The 19,241-nt window shown below is 47.2% G+C and overlaps 1 protein-coding gene across 2 annotated transcripts in view; it reads right to left on the reverse strand.

Annotated features, from left to right (window-relative positions):
* Positions 1-2,208: 2,208 nt before the first annotated feature.
* Positions 2,209-19,241, reverse strand: part of LOC130146720 (T-box-containing protein TBX6L) — a 33,040-nt gene continuing 16,007 nt past the window's right edge. For both annotated transcript variants that reach the window (XM_056333182.1, XM_056333176.1), the window contains 9 exons: positions 15,782-16,108; positions 11,155-11,299; positions 10,055-10,157; positions 9,447-9,611; positions 8,961-9,107; positions 8,379-8,449; positions 6,910-7,001; positions 5,968-6,160; positions 2,209-5,328 (listed from right to left, as the gene is read on the reverse strand). In XM_056333182.1, the coding sequence (XP_056189157.1) occupies positions 4,902-5,328; positions 5,968-6,160; positions 6,910-7,001; positions 8,379-8,449; positions 8,961-9,107; positions 9,447-9,611; positions 10,055-10,157; positions 11,155-11,299; positions 15,782-15,797 (1,359 nt within the window). In that variant the 5' untranslated portion in view covers positions 15,798-16,108 and the 3' untranslated portion in view covers positions 2,209-4,901. The remainder of the gene's footprint in view (positions 5,329-5,967; positions 6,161-6,909; positions 7,002-8,378; positions 8,450-8,960; positions 9,108-9,446; positions 9,612-10,054; positions 10,158-11,154; positions 11,300-15,781; positions 16,109-19,241) is intronic.

The following is a 19,241-nucleotide window of genomic DNA, read 5'->3' on the forward strand; positions in this document are numbered from 1 at the left end:
AAAAAGTACTTCATGCCATAAAACAAACTCACATGGCTTGGAAAAATGAAAAAGGAACACCACCAAACCAAGCTGAGCAGCAACACTGTTCCTCACTGCAGCCTCTCCTCACCCCTGCACGGAAGGATTGTTTGACCCTTGGTTAAAATTTTGTGAGACGCTGCTGCTCAGGTCTTGGGACAGCTTCAGCATCTGTTCTGGGCAGCACACACCACGTGCTGCAGGGACCATGGGCTGCAGAGGGGACACGCTTTCCCCGACTTGCTTCACTTTGTCCTGTAAGCCTGCAAGCAGCTGTTGCCTCTCCCTGCGTTTCTCCTGCTCAGATTTGCTGTTAATGCCTACAAGCCCCATTTAAACCTCACTGCATCTCTGCAAAGCATGCCAGTGACACCAGCTTACCTGGAGCCCCAGGAGCCAGGCCAGCAGCACGCCTGCTTCTCACAGCCAGGGGAACCAACAGCCGAGCCCTAGAGAAACAGGCAGAAACAAGCACCCCATAGAGCCGCCCCGAAACCGCAGCGAAGTCCTGCCTCCGGGCACTGCAGGAGCCCAGCCAGTCCCTGAGTGGGCTTTGGGCAGGCATCACTCAGGGCAGAAGGGGAAAATACCAGAGACCAACCCCTCCCCATGCTTTGGGGAAACCCCTTTGTCCTCCCTTCTCCTGGCCCTGGCCAGTTTTACCCCCTCTCTCTTTGCTCTTGGCCATTTACAAATTAAATCCAGGCTGAGGACGGGGAAGCAGGTAAGTGAAGATACCTGCACCCCACACATATGGCTGCTGAGGAGCAGGGAGAGGGGGGCTGGCAGCTGCCTGCTGCTCCCGGGCAGGAGGAATTTGGCTTTGTGCCGGTCCAGCCCCGCACGCACGGCGGGTGATGGCTGCTGTTTGTTGTTGTCAGCCAAATGCTGCATCCCCCCCTGCTAAGAGGCTCTGTATGGGATCCCAACCTGGGGCTGGCGAATTAAGTGGCTTTTAAGCTCTGCAATAAAAACCCATTTGACTTGAAGAATGTTATTATTCCTGGAAGGGCATTTGTGCTGCTTGCTTCTATTTGCTTAAGGTGCATACACTAACCAAGGAAGTGCACTGCAGGAGTCTCCTGGGAGGCTCACCAAGGACCAAATGACAGACACCCCCAAGCTGGGCAGCTGGGTCAACCCAAAAGAAGCAATGAGGCTGGCTCAGCCTGGCTGTCCAGCTACAAAGCAGTTCAAGTACCCCAGTCCTCTTCTGCACAGAAATGCTGCTCCCCAGGATACCCTCATGCTTCTCTCTGCAGGCAAGGCACCTCCCTGGGCCCCCACCAAGCCCCCACGGGGGGCAAGCAGACCCTGCCCCACACCAGGCACATGAGGACTCACTGACACCAGGCACCACAGAAGGTGCCAGTGAGCAGTGCTCCCGCCGGGCTCAGCTGGGCCAAGGAGGCTGCTCTGATGGCACCAGACAGCGAGTTTGATTTGCACCAGCTGAGCACATCTCTCTCCCTCCAGCACCTGGAAAACAGATAAGCTCTTACTGAAACCAGCTGGTAGCTTCTTGCACAGAGCCAGAGGGTGACACAGTGGGTACAAACACAGAGGCCACATCCTGGGCCAGGCAAGAGGGGACCTGGGCCCCCTGGGAGGACTCACTGTGTCTTCTGAGAGGCATGGGGAGAGGTGGGTACTTTGCTGCACTGCAGGGAGCCACCATCACAGGTGCCTCTGCTGAGCCTACGGCTGCTCACTGGGACGTGGCTGGCTGTGGAAGAACTGCAGCATTGGCAAGAAAGCATTTCTCTGCCATTCCCATCTGCATTGAAGCAGTGTCAGACAAGGCTTAAGGCTGCAAAAACCAGTAGGAGAAACCAAAATAAATCAGGATCTTTATTTCCCATAGGAAATTTACCTAGATCCCATTTATAGTCCATTTGCCCTCACCCTTATGTAACTCCTCTGCAGGACAGGAGCAGAAAACGCAGAGAAAATAAACAATTTGCTGCAAAGAATTACTGCAAGAGACTGAGTCACATCTAGCAATGCAAGCAGATAACCTGGGGCTCACTGAATATGCTGCAGAGAACAATGAACGACAAGATCAACAGCGTGTCATGCATGTACAAACTGGCCCCAGGTAACATGACTAAAGCAGAGCCACTGGTGTGCTTGAGAGAGATGCACAAAAACCCCGCACTTTAGAGTTTATTTTATTGCTCTTAATGGTCTGCCTTCCACATGTCTCATTTCCTTTTATTGAAGCTGTCAGAGAGGCATTACATTATCTCACACGCATGCAAAAACAGCGTTTCAGTCGAGCTTATACAGACTTTTAAATGCCACAGCTGAAGAAAACAAGACAGTGGGAACTGCAAAGGGAGGAGGTGGCAGCAGAGTCCAGAGCACACACCTACGGGCAGAATTTCCAAAGGCTTCACAAACCAGCCAAGCCGCAGTCTCTAACCAGAGACAGACAAGCGAGGAAAGTAAAGGTACTTTTCTAATAAGCTGGATGATTCACCCAAGCAGGCAAGGAGTCCTGTTGCAACAGAAGGCTGATGAGTAATTAAAGGCTCGTCCTAGGCACAAGGCTGAGTCTTTTACCACAGTGCAGAGCCATCTGCCAAACCAGCTCTCCCAACAGGCCCATGGGGCAGCAGCACTTGATACGCGACTCTGAAGGTTTGAAAAAAAGAACACTACACCCATATTTGCACAGGAGCTTCCCTGTGCTGCCCAGGCCTCCTCAGTTACTCACACTCACCGCAGCACGGCTTTCATCCTCATCAGCACCCTGTGACAGAGGGAAATACAACCGAACTTCAGAGATAAAGAAACTAATCTAACCAAGGAGCCTGTGCAGGGGGTGTATTACTTTCTCTTTTCTTGTTAGCACGGCCCTGGCGGCGAGGTACCAGCAGGGCTGCCTTGCAGAAAAGTGCCACCCCCAGGGTCCCTGCACATGGGGCTCAGCCTGCTCACCTGATTTCCAAGATGTAGAAAACAGCGGTGGCAAAATCAACTGTTAATGGTCAGAAACGCTGTGGAGAAGTCTGGCCTTTAGGTAAACTCTGCACGTCTTCACGTGGCTGTGAAGCTGACTGGAAGTACTGGGCAGCTCTGTCCGTACCATAATTGTGGTACAAAAGCAGTTAGCAATATATGATTTAAATAGGGAAACAGTCATTGTAGTTGAGTTTCAAAAATTTGTAGGGCTACTTTTCAACATAATTTTAACAATAATAAATGTGGTTTGACATCTCTATGCTATGCACACACACACAGTGCCGACCTGGTACCCAAACAGAGCAGCACACAGCCTTCCCCGGTGTACCTGCACACCGGTCCTGATGCACCGCTCACAAACCCGCACAGGTCTGCTCAGGAACAACATCTTGCTACACACACACACACACACACACAGAAAACCATCTGGCATACATGCTAAATGACACACCTCACCGCCTACTGATGGCTACAGGCCACACAGCAGTTTATTTAAAGTGTTACAAGAAAACATTCTGTAAAGAACACCCAGGAACACGCCTAGCCTCCCTGAGGAGCAAAGAGCCTGTCTCAAACAAGACCCCATTGCCAGGGCCATTCAGCCACTTAGGCAAACAGGGATGCTTCCCCCTTCTAACACTAAGAAAAGAAGAAACCCTCTTTGTGAGGCAGCACACAGGCTGCTGGCTGGCCGAACAGCTCCTCCCCATGATGGGACCACAGCGGTAAGGGAGGTGAAACTGCTCTGATAACTAAATGTGGAGGCAGATCCCTACAGACTCCCAAACAACAGCAAGACGACTTTGCCGACCAGCCTGGGGCTGCTGAGCACACCAGCGATGCAGCACACAGCTCAGTGCCTACAGGGGAATAATTAAAATATATGCCTGATGAGTACTGCCAGGCTGGTGAGAACTGTCTATTGACAAAGCTCACCCAGAGCACAGCACAGTAACCACAACTATAAGTTATATTCTCCAGGGGTGCCAAGGGGTGGGAGAAGGATGAAGTTTACAGTGAAAGATGCCCTTTCCCTCAAAAGGAAGAGGGGGGAGTGACACAGCCAGCACCGCTGTTCGTGACCCTTTTTCTGACAGCTGCAGGCCTTTGCAAACCCCCAGCGCAGCCCCCCACATTCTGTGAGCAACCTCCCTCCACCCCTGGCAGAAAGAAGAGTGTGTCACTAACCTCAAATCTAGGGGTGACAGAAGAGGGATGGGCAGGGGGACACACAGACAGAACATGCAGCCTTGCTGCCACTTCTCGGGCACAGGACAAGCTCCTCCCTGCCCGCATGACCCATTGCTACGTGCCAGACACACACATGGTGCTGCGTATTTGACTCTCGTCCGCTGCTGGAAGAAAGGCAAGACTCTAGCTTTAGTTTGACTACACTAAGTGAGGAAACTGCTCTAGGGGACACTGGGATTGCTTCTTTTGGTCATCTTTGCAACAATTCTCTACAGCTTCTTGACCACCTGGACAGTTTACTGAAACTCCTCAGCCCCTATCTCCTTGCACGCAAGTCCTGGGAGGAAGAGATCTTGGAAACTGCCAACTACAAGGTGCAAACAGCCTGGGACTGGGAGTTCCGCAGCTCTGTGAATTCTGCTCTTGCAGCTCCTGTGGTTTCCTACTCCTGCTGGGAAAAAAAACACCACTGCAGCACACATTGATTCAGCCAGACCCCCACTGAGACGCCAAGGGCAGCCACCAGTTTAGCCATTGCTTGTGAAATACAGTGAGGGTTGTTGTGCAAGGAGACAAGGAAGTGAAGGTGTCCCATGCTACCACTTGCAGCCATAGCTCTTTGCCTAGTGTAGGCAAGGCTTCAAAAAGTCAACACCCCAGAGCAAATTGGAACTCATTTACAATTTTTTTGCAGTTTTTTCATTGGGAAGGGTCTTCCCTGTTCACCAGCAGGCATAGGGGAACAGAGGGTACTGGCTCCACTCTGCCATGGTCCCATGGGCATGTCCAGGAGCCGCCTGTGTATTGTACTCTGTGGAGAAGGCTGAGTAGCTCATTGCCCTGTACTGGCTGTGGGAAGGCACCATCCACTGGCCAAGCCCTTGCTCGGTGCCATAGGGACTGTACATGGGCGCTCGGGCCCCAGGTTTCCCAACAGAGTCTAGAGCCATGTTCACCACTCCTGTGTAGTCCTGGGGAGGAGGCAGAGGTGGGGGGAGCGGAGGCAGGTTGGTGAAGCCCTCTGGGAGTTGTTTGGAGTCGTGCTCGGGCACTGTGGCGAGATCCAAGGCATGGCACCTTGCCCGGAAATCATTCAAGCTTGCTGCATCGCGGGTGGGAAGCTGCTGGCTGTCCCCAGCTTCGTGGAACCTGAGCCCCGAGGGCAGAGAGAAGAGCGAGTCAAACCTACCGCAGCAGAAAACCACTGAAAACCCACACAGATCCCCTGGGGAAAGGCAGGGCAAGCTCTTAACATGCCCTCTTCCCCTTGCCTACTGCTTCATTTTATGGTTAGTGTGGATTTTAGTCCAAGCCTCACTGTCACTCACACAGAAAAACTAAATGCCAGAGAAGGTAAGCCCAGGCTACCCTAGTTCTGGCTCAGTTCTAGTCTAGGCTCACTCCTGACTATTGCCTGAATTTGCAATGATAAGGAGGGAAAAAAACACTGGAGTCCTGCCACTCCTCCAACGCACTTCCTCCAAAGGTCAGGCAAGTCTGCGGTACACAGAGCTGGCTGGGAGAGCATTTCAGGACAGGGAAATAAAGAGCATTACCAAGACATGAGTATGCCCAGAATCAGTGGGTTTGAAGGAACACAGAAAGGCTTTGTTGTGAAGCTATCTCCATGCTAATCTACCACCAATCACCCAGATACCTGGGTCCAACAGAAAGGCATCCTTCCTTACTCCCACCGGCTGTTTTTCTTAGGAAATACCCACTAAAAGAGGAGGAATCCCATCAGTTAAAGGGTGGCTTTGGACAGGAGCATCAAGAGGTGGGACTCACCGATATGTCTGGTAGGATGCTGTAGGCACTTGCTGCTCTCTGCCCAGCCCCTCCCTCTGGTCAGGTGGCACCGGCGACGCTGCAGGAAAGGTATGGCTGCCATTCTGCTCCGAGACCCAGAACGGGTATCCGCTGCTGACCACAACGGGGTTACTCTCTTCCTTCACATCTACATTCTCATCCTTCTCAAAATCTGACTCACAGCGGGGAAAAGAAAGAACGGAAAAAAAATGAGAAGGGGGAAGAGAGAGTCAGAGCTCACAATGGTTTACTGGCAGCTGCATTAATTGCAGAATGGTGGAAGGAAACGCTAATACCTCTTCTGCAGTCATACAGTCTCAAGGGACTAGCCCTTTCCAGCTTTTTTCTGACCTTACACTGTGGTCTTCAGTCCTGTCCTGTCCTCTCTCCTTAGCTATGCTACTGCCTTGTGCTACTGCAAGCAGCAACATGAACTGCAGCAAGGAATGATCAAGCTTAAAAAACAACCTAATGGAAAGAGTGATTTCTTTTTTATTTTTTAAGTGGTATCAGTTTCCACATCTGCATCACAATCCAGCTGCACAGAGCACTGCTGGCACAACTGTACTGATGAGAACCAGGAAGAAAGCAATGGGGGATACTGCAAACTCATATCGCTGTTGGAAGAGAAATGTTATGAAAGCACAGCCTACGATCAATACGTAGTTACAAAGCACAGCCAGGCTGGGAGGCTGGTGAGAGAGCTGATGAGTAGTCAGTAATGATAAGCGACTTGTGAGCAGTCTCCTGTGGATCGTTCCCAGAAAGAGACTCAGAGAATCAAAGCCATGCACAGCATCCTTCAGGGGCTCCACCCAGGCCACTCTCCCCACAGAGGGGTCTTTGTTGCTGTTTCTTCCCTGCCCGTGGCCTGGACACTGTTTGGAAATCATTCTCTAGGTTTGTTGTGATCAACATTACCTCGTTCCTCAGCTCCAGACTCCTTTTCCTCAGGCAGCTTCCTCTTCTGGCCCTTGGCTGGACTAAGCTTCTGGCATTTGGCTCGTCCTTCCCTGGAAAGAAACAAGATGTGGGGGTAGCTTTTATATAAGCTTTTTTCCTAGATGAATACGCAAGGGATGATGGACAAATCTGGAAGACAAATAGATGGCATGAACCTCTCCCAACATTCTGTGACTGACACCTCTCCTAGCGAAGCACCCTGAGGCCCTCGGGGAATATGCCTGCCATAGTGGAATTACAGGGTTAGCCATGCCGCCTGCCATCGGTGTGAGCTTCCAGCGAGAGCCCTTGCCCTGCAGGGTACTGGGGATGAACTGGTAAAGGGGTTGCCTGCTTCACTTCGGTGCAAAAGACACTGTCAACATGGAAACTCAGCACCAGGGGTTTTGGCACTGAGTTTGTAAGTGTAGTTCAGTGCTGGATATACCTGCTATGCACACAGGTACGTGTATAGTAGGGTGAGTCTTTCACTTGAAAGCAGCTTTCTCCTAAATGGAAAATAAGTCTAAGCTTAGTCAGAAATGATCCTATTAGGAGGAGAAAGAAAATCCATGACATTTTCAAACTTCAAGTAAAAGACTCAGTTTTGGCCTTTTTCATCAGGAAATGAGATTTTTTTTCAGGCATAAAATAACACAAAACAAAATCTCAGATATTTTCATAACATTTTCTGCTTGGAAAACCCCATTTTTTTCCTTCTCTATTGCCAATCTATCATAGCAATTAAGCTTTTTTTTTTTTTAGTCTCATCCACTGGCTACCCTCAGAGCAGATAAAGATCTCATTGGTATTGGTATCAATCTTCCCTCCTGCAGACAAAATCTCCCGCTGGAAGAGCTGCTTTTCCATGCACAGGGGAAGGAGATGAGGGAGCCTCCAAACGTCAGAAGCCATCTGATCTCAAAGAGACACGATGATCTGGAACAGAGGTTCCAGAGACACACTGGCCCAGGCTGCCCAGAGCAGCTGTGGGTGCCCCATCCCTGGGGGTGCTCAGGGCCAGGCCGGACGGGGCTGCGGGCAACCTGGGCTGCTGGGGGGTGTCCCTGAACAGGGCAGGGGGGTGGGACAAGGTGGTCTTTAAGGTCCCTTCCAACCCAAACCATTCTGTGATTCTATGATCTACTGTGGACTCATTATCACTGCTATTCACATGTCAGACTCCAGTCTAGCTCCAAGTTGCAAGGGAACGCAGGTCTCAAATTTGTCACACCTCCCACATTTCTGTTGGAAATCCTGTATCTCCTCCCACTCCCCAAGTTTCTTGGGAGGAGGCTGCATAGGGGGACATCATTCCCAGATACAGGCAACCGTGGTGTGCACAACACAGCAAGCTCTGCAGAGCTAGCTGGTATAGTTTTGTTCAATGGCCTTGGTAAAATTCACAAGTGAACTCCAATTATAAATAAGGTGAAAAAACAGTTTACCTTCGAGTGTTCTTCCCATGCTCTCGGAAACCTTTAGCAAATGGATTGTTGTCAATCTTGAGCTTTGTAATCTTAAAATAAAAGGAACAAGATTCACTATCATGACTGGTTGGGTTCTTTACTGTTTCAAGACCTTCACCTCAGTATTTATCACAACAGCTTTTCCAAGGGTTTTGGGCACGCCCTTGCCAGAGTACCTGAGCCCTCCGGGCAGCTCCCATTATTGATTAGGAACCGACAGGTGGAAAGAAGTCACTTTGCCAGAGTCAGGAAGAATTTGGGTAGGATTCTTCTGACTAGAGAAATATACAGGGTCAGTATCTATATCTGGACCTCTGCCCATATTTTTTACTCCATTTACAGTCCTGTTAATCACTGACAGAGCACTGAATACAATTAAGTTGCATGATTCATCTCATCACAGAGTAGATGTTTTCCATAGCAACCATAATGTGCCTATTTCTTCCCACTGTCCATCACAGGCACCCAGGGTGAGTAGCTTGGAAGGAGGTACTTTCCTCTACAAGATTTCTAAAGACAGTACTTAGCAACATATCCAAAAGCAGTACTTGCACACTGTACCTGCTCATTCTGGTAGGCAGTAACAGAAGTGAAGACAGTCTCAGGGAAGCTGAAGACTTGGAAGATGCTCCAGCGGACACTGAAGAGGTCATCTGCCTGCACAATGTGGAAGCGAGGCTTGTAACGGTGCATGGAGTGAAGGATGATCTGGCACAGAGACAGACAGAGGAGAAAGTTTCCATGTGCAGCCACTGCCACAACACTGCGCAGTCTCCTGTGGAGGCTCACAGGACATCCATTTCAAACCAGGGATGCCTGTCTGGGACTGGTGTCTCCGCCATGCCTCCACAGTGACAGTACAGCCCAAAGCCTTCCCTAGCAGGTAGTTAAGAGGGCACAAGGGCTGGGCTGAGGAAGGAAGAAAGAACACTTAGATATGTTTTAATTTTCACGTGATCTAATTTTTCACAAATCTCACTTATTTCCTGTAACATCCATCTGCAATGAATTCCAAGAGAGCACACAACAAGGCCAGCTACAACCTACATGCCCATGTTGATCCAGAGTGTTGTTGGTGAGCTTCAGTTTTTGGAAGGAGACAGGTTCTTTCATCCAGTGGCTGCCAGGAGCTGGGGAATCTGGGTGGACGTAGGTGCGACAAGGGAGCTGGGGCTCTGCTTTTCCAGCAACTTCCCACTGATCTTTATTCCACTGTGAAGGGAAAGACAGAAATCTAGAGCTTAAAAAAAAAGAACCCTACTTTCACTACAGGAAAGCTCCAGCAACTTTGCTTCTCTGTCAATTTAGCGGACTCCTCTGAAGCACAAGTAGCAGATTCTCTTTTATGAGCCATGATCGTGTCACCAAAAAAGCTCCAAGTTTAGGCCTCATTTTTCCTCCCTTTCTCCCAGTGGCTGTCAGAGAAGTCTAACATTAATCACAATTAAAACTGTACTGCTTACAATGAAAATTAGTTACCTCTCCAGCTGCTCCCCAATCAAAACTGACAAATAACTCCAGAGAGGCATAAAATCCACCAATTACTTCTGAACTTTGTCCAAAGATGATTTATTTATCAGCCTGGCCAGTGAAGCATAACCTATTTCAAACAAAGATGGAAGGACAGCATAAATTCTATTATTTAAAGAACTTACCTTGTACCTGAAGTTGTCCATTGGCACAAAATCTACCAGCATGAGGTACTTGGCATATGGGATTAAGCCAGAGACTTTGATTTTGCATTGTGGAAACATTCGTCTGAAGAGAAATGAAATATACAGTATAAGGATTCCTTTATGAAGTGGGTATTATCCAATGATCAAGCAGCATGTAATGTTTACTCACTATTGTGCAAAGTTCTGGCAGCAGTATTTCTACAGGCCAGCTATTGAACATTTTTCTATCTTATTGACGTCCTGTCTAGTTTTATGGGTTTAGGTGGAACAGGCACTAACAGGGCAGCAGTCAGTGAAGGCCTGACATTGTTACTGCTTTTGCTCTTTTGATCCCTGTAACACAGCAGTGGGAAACTTAAGAGAAAATATTTGGAATCTGCACGTAGTTCCTAGCCTTCTACAGCTATCACAGATCCAGAGGATAGATCAGAGCATTATCTAGTGTGGGCAGAAAACGTGCTCTCATCTAAGAGCACATCTAGCTTTCCATTCCAGTACTCCCTGCCACCACTTTCATCTTCTGACTCTGCAAAAAAAGCTTTGACACCTACCTCCCTACCCAAAGGCATTATTTCAGCTCACAGCAGCTTTGAAATAATACATTACAATTTCATAGCTTCATATTCTTTCACTGCAAGCTCCACAGTGCATGACTCATTTAAACTTTAGAGTAGTCTGCATGCACAGATCGTTACGATTCTATGCCATGTTCTTGTCTGCAAATGCAGACTCCAACCCAGGTATTTACTGCTCAACTGCTGCCGCCTGCGACCGAGGCAAAGGAAGCCCAGGGCACTTTGCAGAGCAACTCGCAGCAACAGGAAGAACATCAGTGTGAAGCGGTGAGATAAGAATACAGCAGTTTTGTCAGCACATCAGCCCCACAGTGATCTTTTGCACTTCACAGTTTGGGCTTCTACAACATCCTGAAAGTGCAGGATTCTTCTGCAAGGGGCAGGGAGATGTGGATAACTGGCTACAAAGCTAGTTTAATAGCCACCATTCAAAAAATGAGCACTAGGAGACTTTGAGAACAGCTTGGAGGGGTATGGTGTGTGCAGCTGTCCTGCTCCCCTCACCTGCCAGATTTGGTGATGATCATCTCAGTTCCTATCTGATGAAACTTCATCCAGAGACCCATGTCCTCAAGGGTGACCACAATGGAGCTCTGTGGGTAGGGCTCCAGGCTGGGAGAAGGAAGTGCCTCACATGGTGCTTTCACATCTACCAGGAGAGAGAGAAAACAGTAACTGCAGACAGGCAGGAGGGGAGCCAACATGAAGCAGCCTCTCTTGCTTTGGGACAGGGTCCCGGGATGCAGGTGCATCACCTGCATCAGCCCTCCAGTGCCAGCTCCCTCCAGTACAGGGAGCTACGGAATTTCTCAGGCTGCTGTAACAGACAGCATCTGTACATCTGGCTGTCACTCTTCCCATCTGGCCATAGTACCCCTTGGCCCCAAACCGCCACGCAGTGCACAGTGCTGGTTCAGCTCAGGGAGCCGAATGCTGTGATTTCACCCACGAAGGTCCCAGGTGTTGCTGAGAACTACAGAGTCTGTGCCACAACAAACCTCCTTAAAAAAACCCATTATTTTTCTTCAAAGGCTTTTTGTTACTTAGTAGGTTCAGAAGGCATAAAGGCTTTTCCAGATTTGTTTTTAGCTGATAAATTCTTTTGTGTGTTGTACAAACCCAGCATGACTTCTTTTGTTCCAAAACTTATACTGGCAGGTAGCCGCAATCCACTTTCACTCCTGTTCCGCTGTGATCAGGGTTACACAGAACACTTTACCAAGAAAATAAAATGAAAGCTGAAAGGACTGGGAAGATTTCAAGTGTATCAGTGGGTACTGGGAGAAAACGACAGGTGCTGGCAGAGGGGAAAAATCTCTCCAGAGGACAAAGAAGAGGCAGACAGGAGACCCAAAGGTAAATGAAGGCAAGAAAGGGAGGTGACAGAGCCAGACCATGGAATACTCTGAAAAGAGGATAGCTGGTCTGAGCTGGACTTGGAGAAGGAGACCACCAAGGAGCCTGTGATGGCAGTGGAAGGTGCCTCTTCAGTAACACACCATGGCACACCAGAGGAGCTGCCTGCAATATGCCTGCACTTTCTATTACAGGCAGAGGACAAACTACTATCCTGTGGAAGAGGAAGAGGAAACTATTCTGAAGGAACTGTCTTTGGTGTTGATGGTACCCGTCACCTCTGTAAAGTTGTCTGGATTAAAAACCTCCTATGGGCACTCAAATATACTGTAACACACGCAGGATTGCCGCTGTCATACTGCAAAGCCCAGGCAAAAAACCCCAACAGTTTCATTTTAGGTGGACTCCACAGCTGGTAGGGCTCTACAGACACTGCCCTGTGGTCTGAAGGAGGCAGGGATAAACCCACTCGACACCGGTGCACACACAGCGGCAGGTCCTTGGGTCAGTGCCAGCAGCCACTGCTAGCAGCCACTGCTGCCGGGTGATGCATTACCAGCCACGTACGGCTGTTCGTCTAAAAGGGAGATTTTTCTGCCTCTCAGGCTGATCAGCTATCATTCAGCATTTCTTATGTAAGAAATAAAGGACTTTTCACCTTGCTACAGCTTTCCTGAGTAATGTCTTCAAAAGAAGAAGCCTGAAAAGTAGAGAACTATTTCCAGAGAAATTAGCTTTATTCATAAAGGGACATCTTTCCCCAAAACCAACCCGATGCAAGTCTAAGGGGTTCTTCTTACAGTATAAGGAAGTAAAAAAAACATTTAAACGTAATTTTGTCAGTTTGTAAAGGTCTTTAGTCATTTCAAAAAAATATCCTCTGCCCTTTTTTCTCCTTTGATCCAACGTTAATGAACTAGCTAAGAAGTGACACCTAGTTTGCTCACGAAGATTAGCCTGTTAACATCTTCTTACTAAAGCTTCCCCCATATCCTCTTGTAAAGACATGAAAGCTGCCATGAGACGATGCACTCGGTAGCTCAGAGCACATGTATCAAAAGGAGTTACAATAAAATTGGGCTGATTTCCCACCGGAGTCATCCAGTCACAAATACATGCAAACAGATTTTGATTAGCTAGACAGATGCTCACTCCTTCCCCAAATGATTTTTACAATTAACATTTTTGTAAGCAAATTCCAATTCCATTAAGCGAGACTACAATAAGGCAGATCTCAGGAGCCCTTACTGAGGGGAGATTTCCAATAAAATCAAGAGAAATTGAAGTGAAAGGAGTTCAATACTGAATTAAAAATCAAAGGCAGATGTTATAATCTGGTTTTGACCAAAATGAGTCCACAACGCACCTGTATGAGCAAAATGTTACAGGAGACAGGGAAAAAAGAGCCGTGCATAGAACAAACATTGCAGCAAAGATTTAAAAGTGTGGTTAACGTCTTTCACCCTGCAGGTTTTGTGTGCACAGTCTAAGGCTGAAAAAAGGACATTAACAGTCTGCACAGGGATATGGACCTCTGCGCAGGGACAGCTGACTACACAGTGATGTGCAGTCTGCTTCAGCGGGGTCCTGCAGTTGTGAATCCATTTGTAGGATCCACTTTGGATTTTCTTTGCAGAGCCAAAGGCTGGTTTTGCAAAGCACTTCAAATCACTCCTAGTTTGTGCCTATGTAACCAATGCCAAGACTCATGCACACATCTCCCCCACAAAGATGCCTGCATGTTGGAATTCCAACAGGAAGAGGTTTGTGGAAGGGTGTCCAAGCACTGACTGGAACTTGTTCAACCTGTACTTCTATTGTTTCCTCTTCTATGTAACTTAGTTTTTATTTTAAAGCACTATTTGAAAGAAATTTAAACATTTTCCAGGAATTTTAGTTCTAAATTACTTTTAAAGTAGTATTATTATCATTGTGGTGGTAACACCACGTGGCACATTTTAAAACATATTCTTTATGCCAAGATGAGGCTTAAATTAAGATAGTTGCTATGATAAAGGCACTGAAAATCAAGAGATCTTCAATCGATTCCATGCTTGATTTTAAAGTCCTTATACAAATATGAGAAGTTTGTCCTTCAGTTTCTGTATCTAGACTAGGCTGCACATATCTTTTTCCCCATCTTGGAGATGGAAAGGAGAGAAAGAAAAATGAGAGTGAATTCAGTAATGCTTGCAGGAGGGATAAGATCTTTGGATAGAAGATGCTGGAGTATAATCCACTCACCTAAAGCAGTCCCTCGATTAATTGTCTATTACTAAGCCAACGCCATGATGTCAGAATATTTGTTGCAGCCTTCCCAAAACGTATGGGATAGTGTTTGCAATACTGGGAAAACTCCAACAAGGCAAAAGGTATGCTTCTTGCCTTCACTAAAATCAGTTATTATCACATTTGTTGCTGCTATCCTCTGAGTGAAGACATCCAACACTAACAGCTATCCAGGGCCCACAGGGAAGAAATGAACATCAATATATACTATATAAAGCTATCTGAGAAATTAATCTTGCCAACAGCCAACACCCCCCCCCCCTACCCCCCCATGTTCTCTGATCTTATAAATGTCAGTAGAAACACCCCAACCCTCCAGAGGGAACCTCGTTTCTCAGAACCAGAAAGCTTTTTTGCAATAACTAAAGTCTGGTGGTTCTACAAATGCAATGGCTTCACCTCTCAAATGTAGCTAGCCATCACCTGGAATATTTCTGCTGTATGGGATCATACACCAGAAACAATTCAGTAAGAAAATGAGGTGACTTCTGCAGCAGTTGGAATCTTTAACATAAAATACTAAAATACAGTCTATATTGTCACTCTTTTGCTTTTCAACTCAACATTCTCTTGAAGTGGCAGGAATCGGTATGAATCAGATCAATACAGTACAGATTACTTTACAAAAACCTGAAACAACAGTCATCGCACACGTATTTCTGCTTACGAATGAAACACCACCTCGCAGAGGTTGAGAAAGGCAGCTGAGAATGCCCGGCCACCTCTCATGGGTACAGATGAACTGTATGCCTAAGCCAGGTGAATTGGTGTTTCCTTCTGAGGCAGAGTAAAACACAAGGCTAAATTTGGGGTTCAGTTACTCTGACAGATGGAGTGCCTCTGGACCGGCCCTTAGCTTCCCAATGTACATGTGTCATTGCACCAAATCTGATCATGCTCCACAGAAGAGGTTAACAGACGTTACGAGACAGACCGATGAAGAAAAACATAAATAAAACCCTAAGGGAAATCACAAAAATCCTGTGTTTAGGCATGAACCTGGCAGAGGTGGGGTATGCTTGCCTGGGGTTTGTACTTTTGAAGGGCAGAGAAAAACCAAAAGAAAAAACATATAGTTTCTATCAGAACTATTATTAGCAACAACAAATAATTCCAAACCTCCTATGGCCTTCAGCCTGAAGGAACTTTGGGTACTTTGCAGAAAATGCATGAACACCACCGCTAGCAATCACACTGCGCAAGCTGATACAGATAAGGTAGTTTTGGGAACAACTATGGGTAAACCTTTGTTACCTTACAAAAGATCTCCCTAGGCTTAAAAAACACCACTCAAACCCACAACTTCTCATCTATTCCTACCAAAAAAAATATTTTTTTTTAGAAATCCTCTCCAGCCACACACACTATTCTAAACACTGGTAACCCTTCAGGAGCACTTGTTCTCTTTCTAAAACAATTATATGCTCTTGACATAAGTCGAGGATCTTTCCATGCATTAAGGAAAAGGAGGGAGTCCTTTACTTACCTGGTAAAGCTTGCATTTTTCCATGTACTGTGGAGTCTAGGAGCTTGCACGGCCAAAAGAGTCACCAGAGTTCTTACAAGGGGAGCCAAAATAGTCCAGTTCAAAAGTAGGTCTGATTTCCTGAAGCAAGCAAAAGCCCTTCCTTCTGAGATCCAGTGTCAAGAGTGACCGGGATGAGGATGGCACTCCAAGCACAGCTAGCCAAGGTGAGTTCCTGTTTTATGGAGGCTAACGAGCAGGGAGGAGCTTCTCTCCAGGGCTGTCCCCTTGCTATCCTTTGATGTCCAAAGGGACAAAGAGAGGAAGGATCTGCAGCAATGGCTGGGGCTAAGGGAAGAAAATCAAAGAGAATTAACATGGCTTTGACATACAGGAAACCCTACAGGGGAAATGCACCTTGATTTACTGCTAACACACTTTTAAACAAATAGAGACAAGACCAAAAACATCATTTGAAGACTCACCTACAAAATACAAAACCCCCTACCCCTTAAACAGCAAGCAGGAAAAAATTCCTTCTGGCTATTCCACAGATTTGATATAATTTTCATCTCCAGAGCACAGAATCATTGTACTCCTGATTTCTGGTATCAGAATCAGGATTGTATTGAGCTTGTTCCTTCCCAAGTGAGTAATTAACAGTCTGTGGTAAAGTTTGCTCTCACAATGGGGATGCTGCAGCAAAGCATTCATTCCCCAACAGATGTCTTCTTCACTAACAGAAGCATATTTGATGATCTAACATCGCTTACCTACCCAGTCTCTGCATTCCCAGCCCCTGACTGCACAGTTAGCTTTCCTGCTGCGCTGTTCTACAGCAGGGTCCTCACCGCTGCACCACATCTGTTCTGAAGCTCAGGACTGAGGCTGCCCTATGTGCTGTTTGTTTCTTTTCAGCTGAGCTTCACCGGTGGAAGTTGCACTCGTTTAATGACACAGCCACGGTAGCGTACCCTTTTACTGGCACCCAACTCCTTTGGCTGGCACCTTCCAGGGTTCGTGCAAATGACCCAAGTGTCTGGTGGTGGATCAGGCACTGGGTTTAGGTCTCGAGGAAGGGACTGCTCTTACTGAACCAAGGCTGAGCACAAACTGAAGGACCTGAGCATTTTCTCTTAATTAGTTTATTCTGCAAGTGTGACCATTAGCTTTTGTACTTATAAGTGCTTACAAGTGCTAAGAGACAGCAATCAAGTCTCATGCTTCAGGGCACAAAACAGCCACTACACCTCCTGAAGAAGGGAGTTCCACGCATTCACACACAGAAATGGCTATACTAACATTTATGGGTCGAAGACGTTCAAAAAGTGAAGGTCAAAAGCAGGGTATCAGTCTCAACAGGCCAGTGTTGGATCCTGCACAGCAAATTTAGGAGCTCTGTTCATTTCAAAGAACTTGCTATAAGGCTGCAGCTGATTCACCGTCTAGTTTTGCTCCCAATAAAGTAAATATTTTTTTGTTTTGTCAGTGATGCTATTGGGACATCCGATTTTTAGCCTGACATGCAAAGCATATTCTGAAATTATTTAGTCTGTTCCTACACCCGGACAACATCCCTTTAGTTCTGTTTTTACTGCCTTCTGGAGCAGGCAATGAGACATGCAAAGAGGACAAAGTAGTTTAATCAGAGGAGGGATCTCTCCATAGTGTACTGAATTTTAGGCATCCCAGTACTAGGCAGGGAGAGAAAAGCCAATGCTTAATCTGGCAAGGAAGAACATTTGAAAGAAAGCAGTTGGAGTACAAGAAGTCCTGAGGAGGATTTTACAGCCAGAGATGGTCCATTGGCTCCTGGCACCTTTGAAGGACCACAAGCAGCCTTCCCTGACATCCCTTGAGAACTACTGGATAATACAGAAGACCACGGGCTCTTCTCCTTCAGCTAACTTGGAGACATCCACAGCTGGGGAGTCTCCATACGACCAAGGAGAGAACTACTATGTGGTGGAGCAACATCAACTTGTAGCTCAACTGGAGATTATTTATTACACGTGGAAAAATAAATCGGAAGGGAAAAGATCAGCTGAGAACGGTATCAAGGTCAAATCCCCTCTGCTTGTACTTGCACAGCCACTACCAGACACAAACAAAACAGGATACAGGAATGTTTTTCTGCTCTGCTACAAAGGGAAAGCCAATATCAAATCTGCCCCTCCTGCCCCCCCCTTGCTTTTCTAACGCTAGTATTTTAATCGTAGAAAGTGGAAAAGACCACAATCGGAATCTGAAGAAAAAAAAAAAAAAAACACAACAAAAACTGGGTCAGATTCAAGCTAGCAGGGAGATGGATCAACATCCCACACAGTTAGAAACTGCACAACAGCAGCAGCAGCACTGGGAATTTCAGACTTCACCTGACAAGAGCGTGGGATGTGTATCATGACTTACTGCTTCCACAAAAGGGTATGAGATGGTCCCCTGCTGCCACTTCATTTGCACACTGTGTATCAGCATGTCTAGAGGACACACATTTGCTACAACTACTCAGATCCTTTTGGCTTTTCCCAGCTGATTGATGGGGAAGGTGGAGTCATTAATTACCCATGACCAGTTAACAACTAGCTTTCTCCCAGCCATTCCAGTGGCAGTGGAAAGGTTTTAAAACTGGGGGAAAGGGAATTTGTTACTGTTGCTGGAAAGCTGGCTAACAGGAGCAATCCCCAGGAAATTAATCACTAACAAAGGGGAATTTAGCACATTACCCTCTTGTCTGTCTGTCCATGGAGCACCCTCAGGCAGTTTGCTGGGCAGCCACAGATGAACGTGCTAGTGTCTATCAATTCACTGGCAAACTGGAGGCTGGAGGTGTGGGAAGGGATGGGAGAGAGTGGATCTGACATGTGTGAGTCAGTGACATACACAGCTCTGCGCCAAGCCCATTTACAGCAGCAGGTAACAATCCTGCTGTGCCTAGCTCTAACAGTAGGCTCTCCCGCTCCGCTGAGGGGTTGAGGTAGGGCAGCGCAGAGGGAGGGGATGTGTGATGACAAAAGCAGAGGCTAAGAGCTTTTGCTTTGCATCTCTTTGAGGAGGTGATTAGAAAGAAACATTCCCCTCTGGGTTTTGTAGTAAGGCCAATGTTTTCTGGCACTTTGCCTGCCTTAGGCGAAGCTTTAACCTTTAACACTCACAACAGGACCCTGTAGGGAACTGGTCTGCGCACAGACTCTTCCCCATTCCTGCCTTCTGAGCTGAGAGCTCTCCAAGACAGGGTGATCATCTTGCCATCTCTGGCTGATGTCTGGGGCTCTCAGACTGCAGGAGAACTGATAATGTATCAGCTAGCAGGAGGCTTCAGCTAGCAGGATGTGAGTCTGCAAGCGGCTGCGCAGGATGCACCACCACCTCTGTCCAGACAGAACTTCCCTGACAGCAAGCTCAAGTGTGAGACGTAAAGTTACTGTCTGGGAGACTGCTGAAATGCAACAGAATAATCTTTTAAAAGAACCAGTCTTGGATA

The sequence above is a fragment of the Falco biarmicus genome, chromosome 1 (assembly GCF_023638135.1).
Source record: "Falco biarmicus isolate bFalBia1 chromosome 1, bFalBia1.pri, whole genome shotgun sequence".
NCBI classification, from domain to species: Eukaryota; Metazoa; Chordata; class Aves; order Falconiformes; family Falconidae; genus Falco; species Falco biarmicus.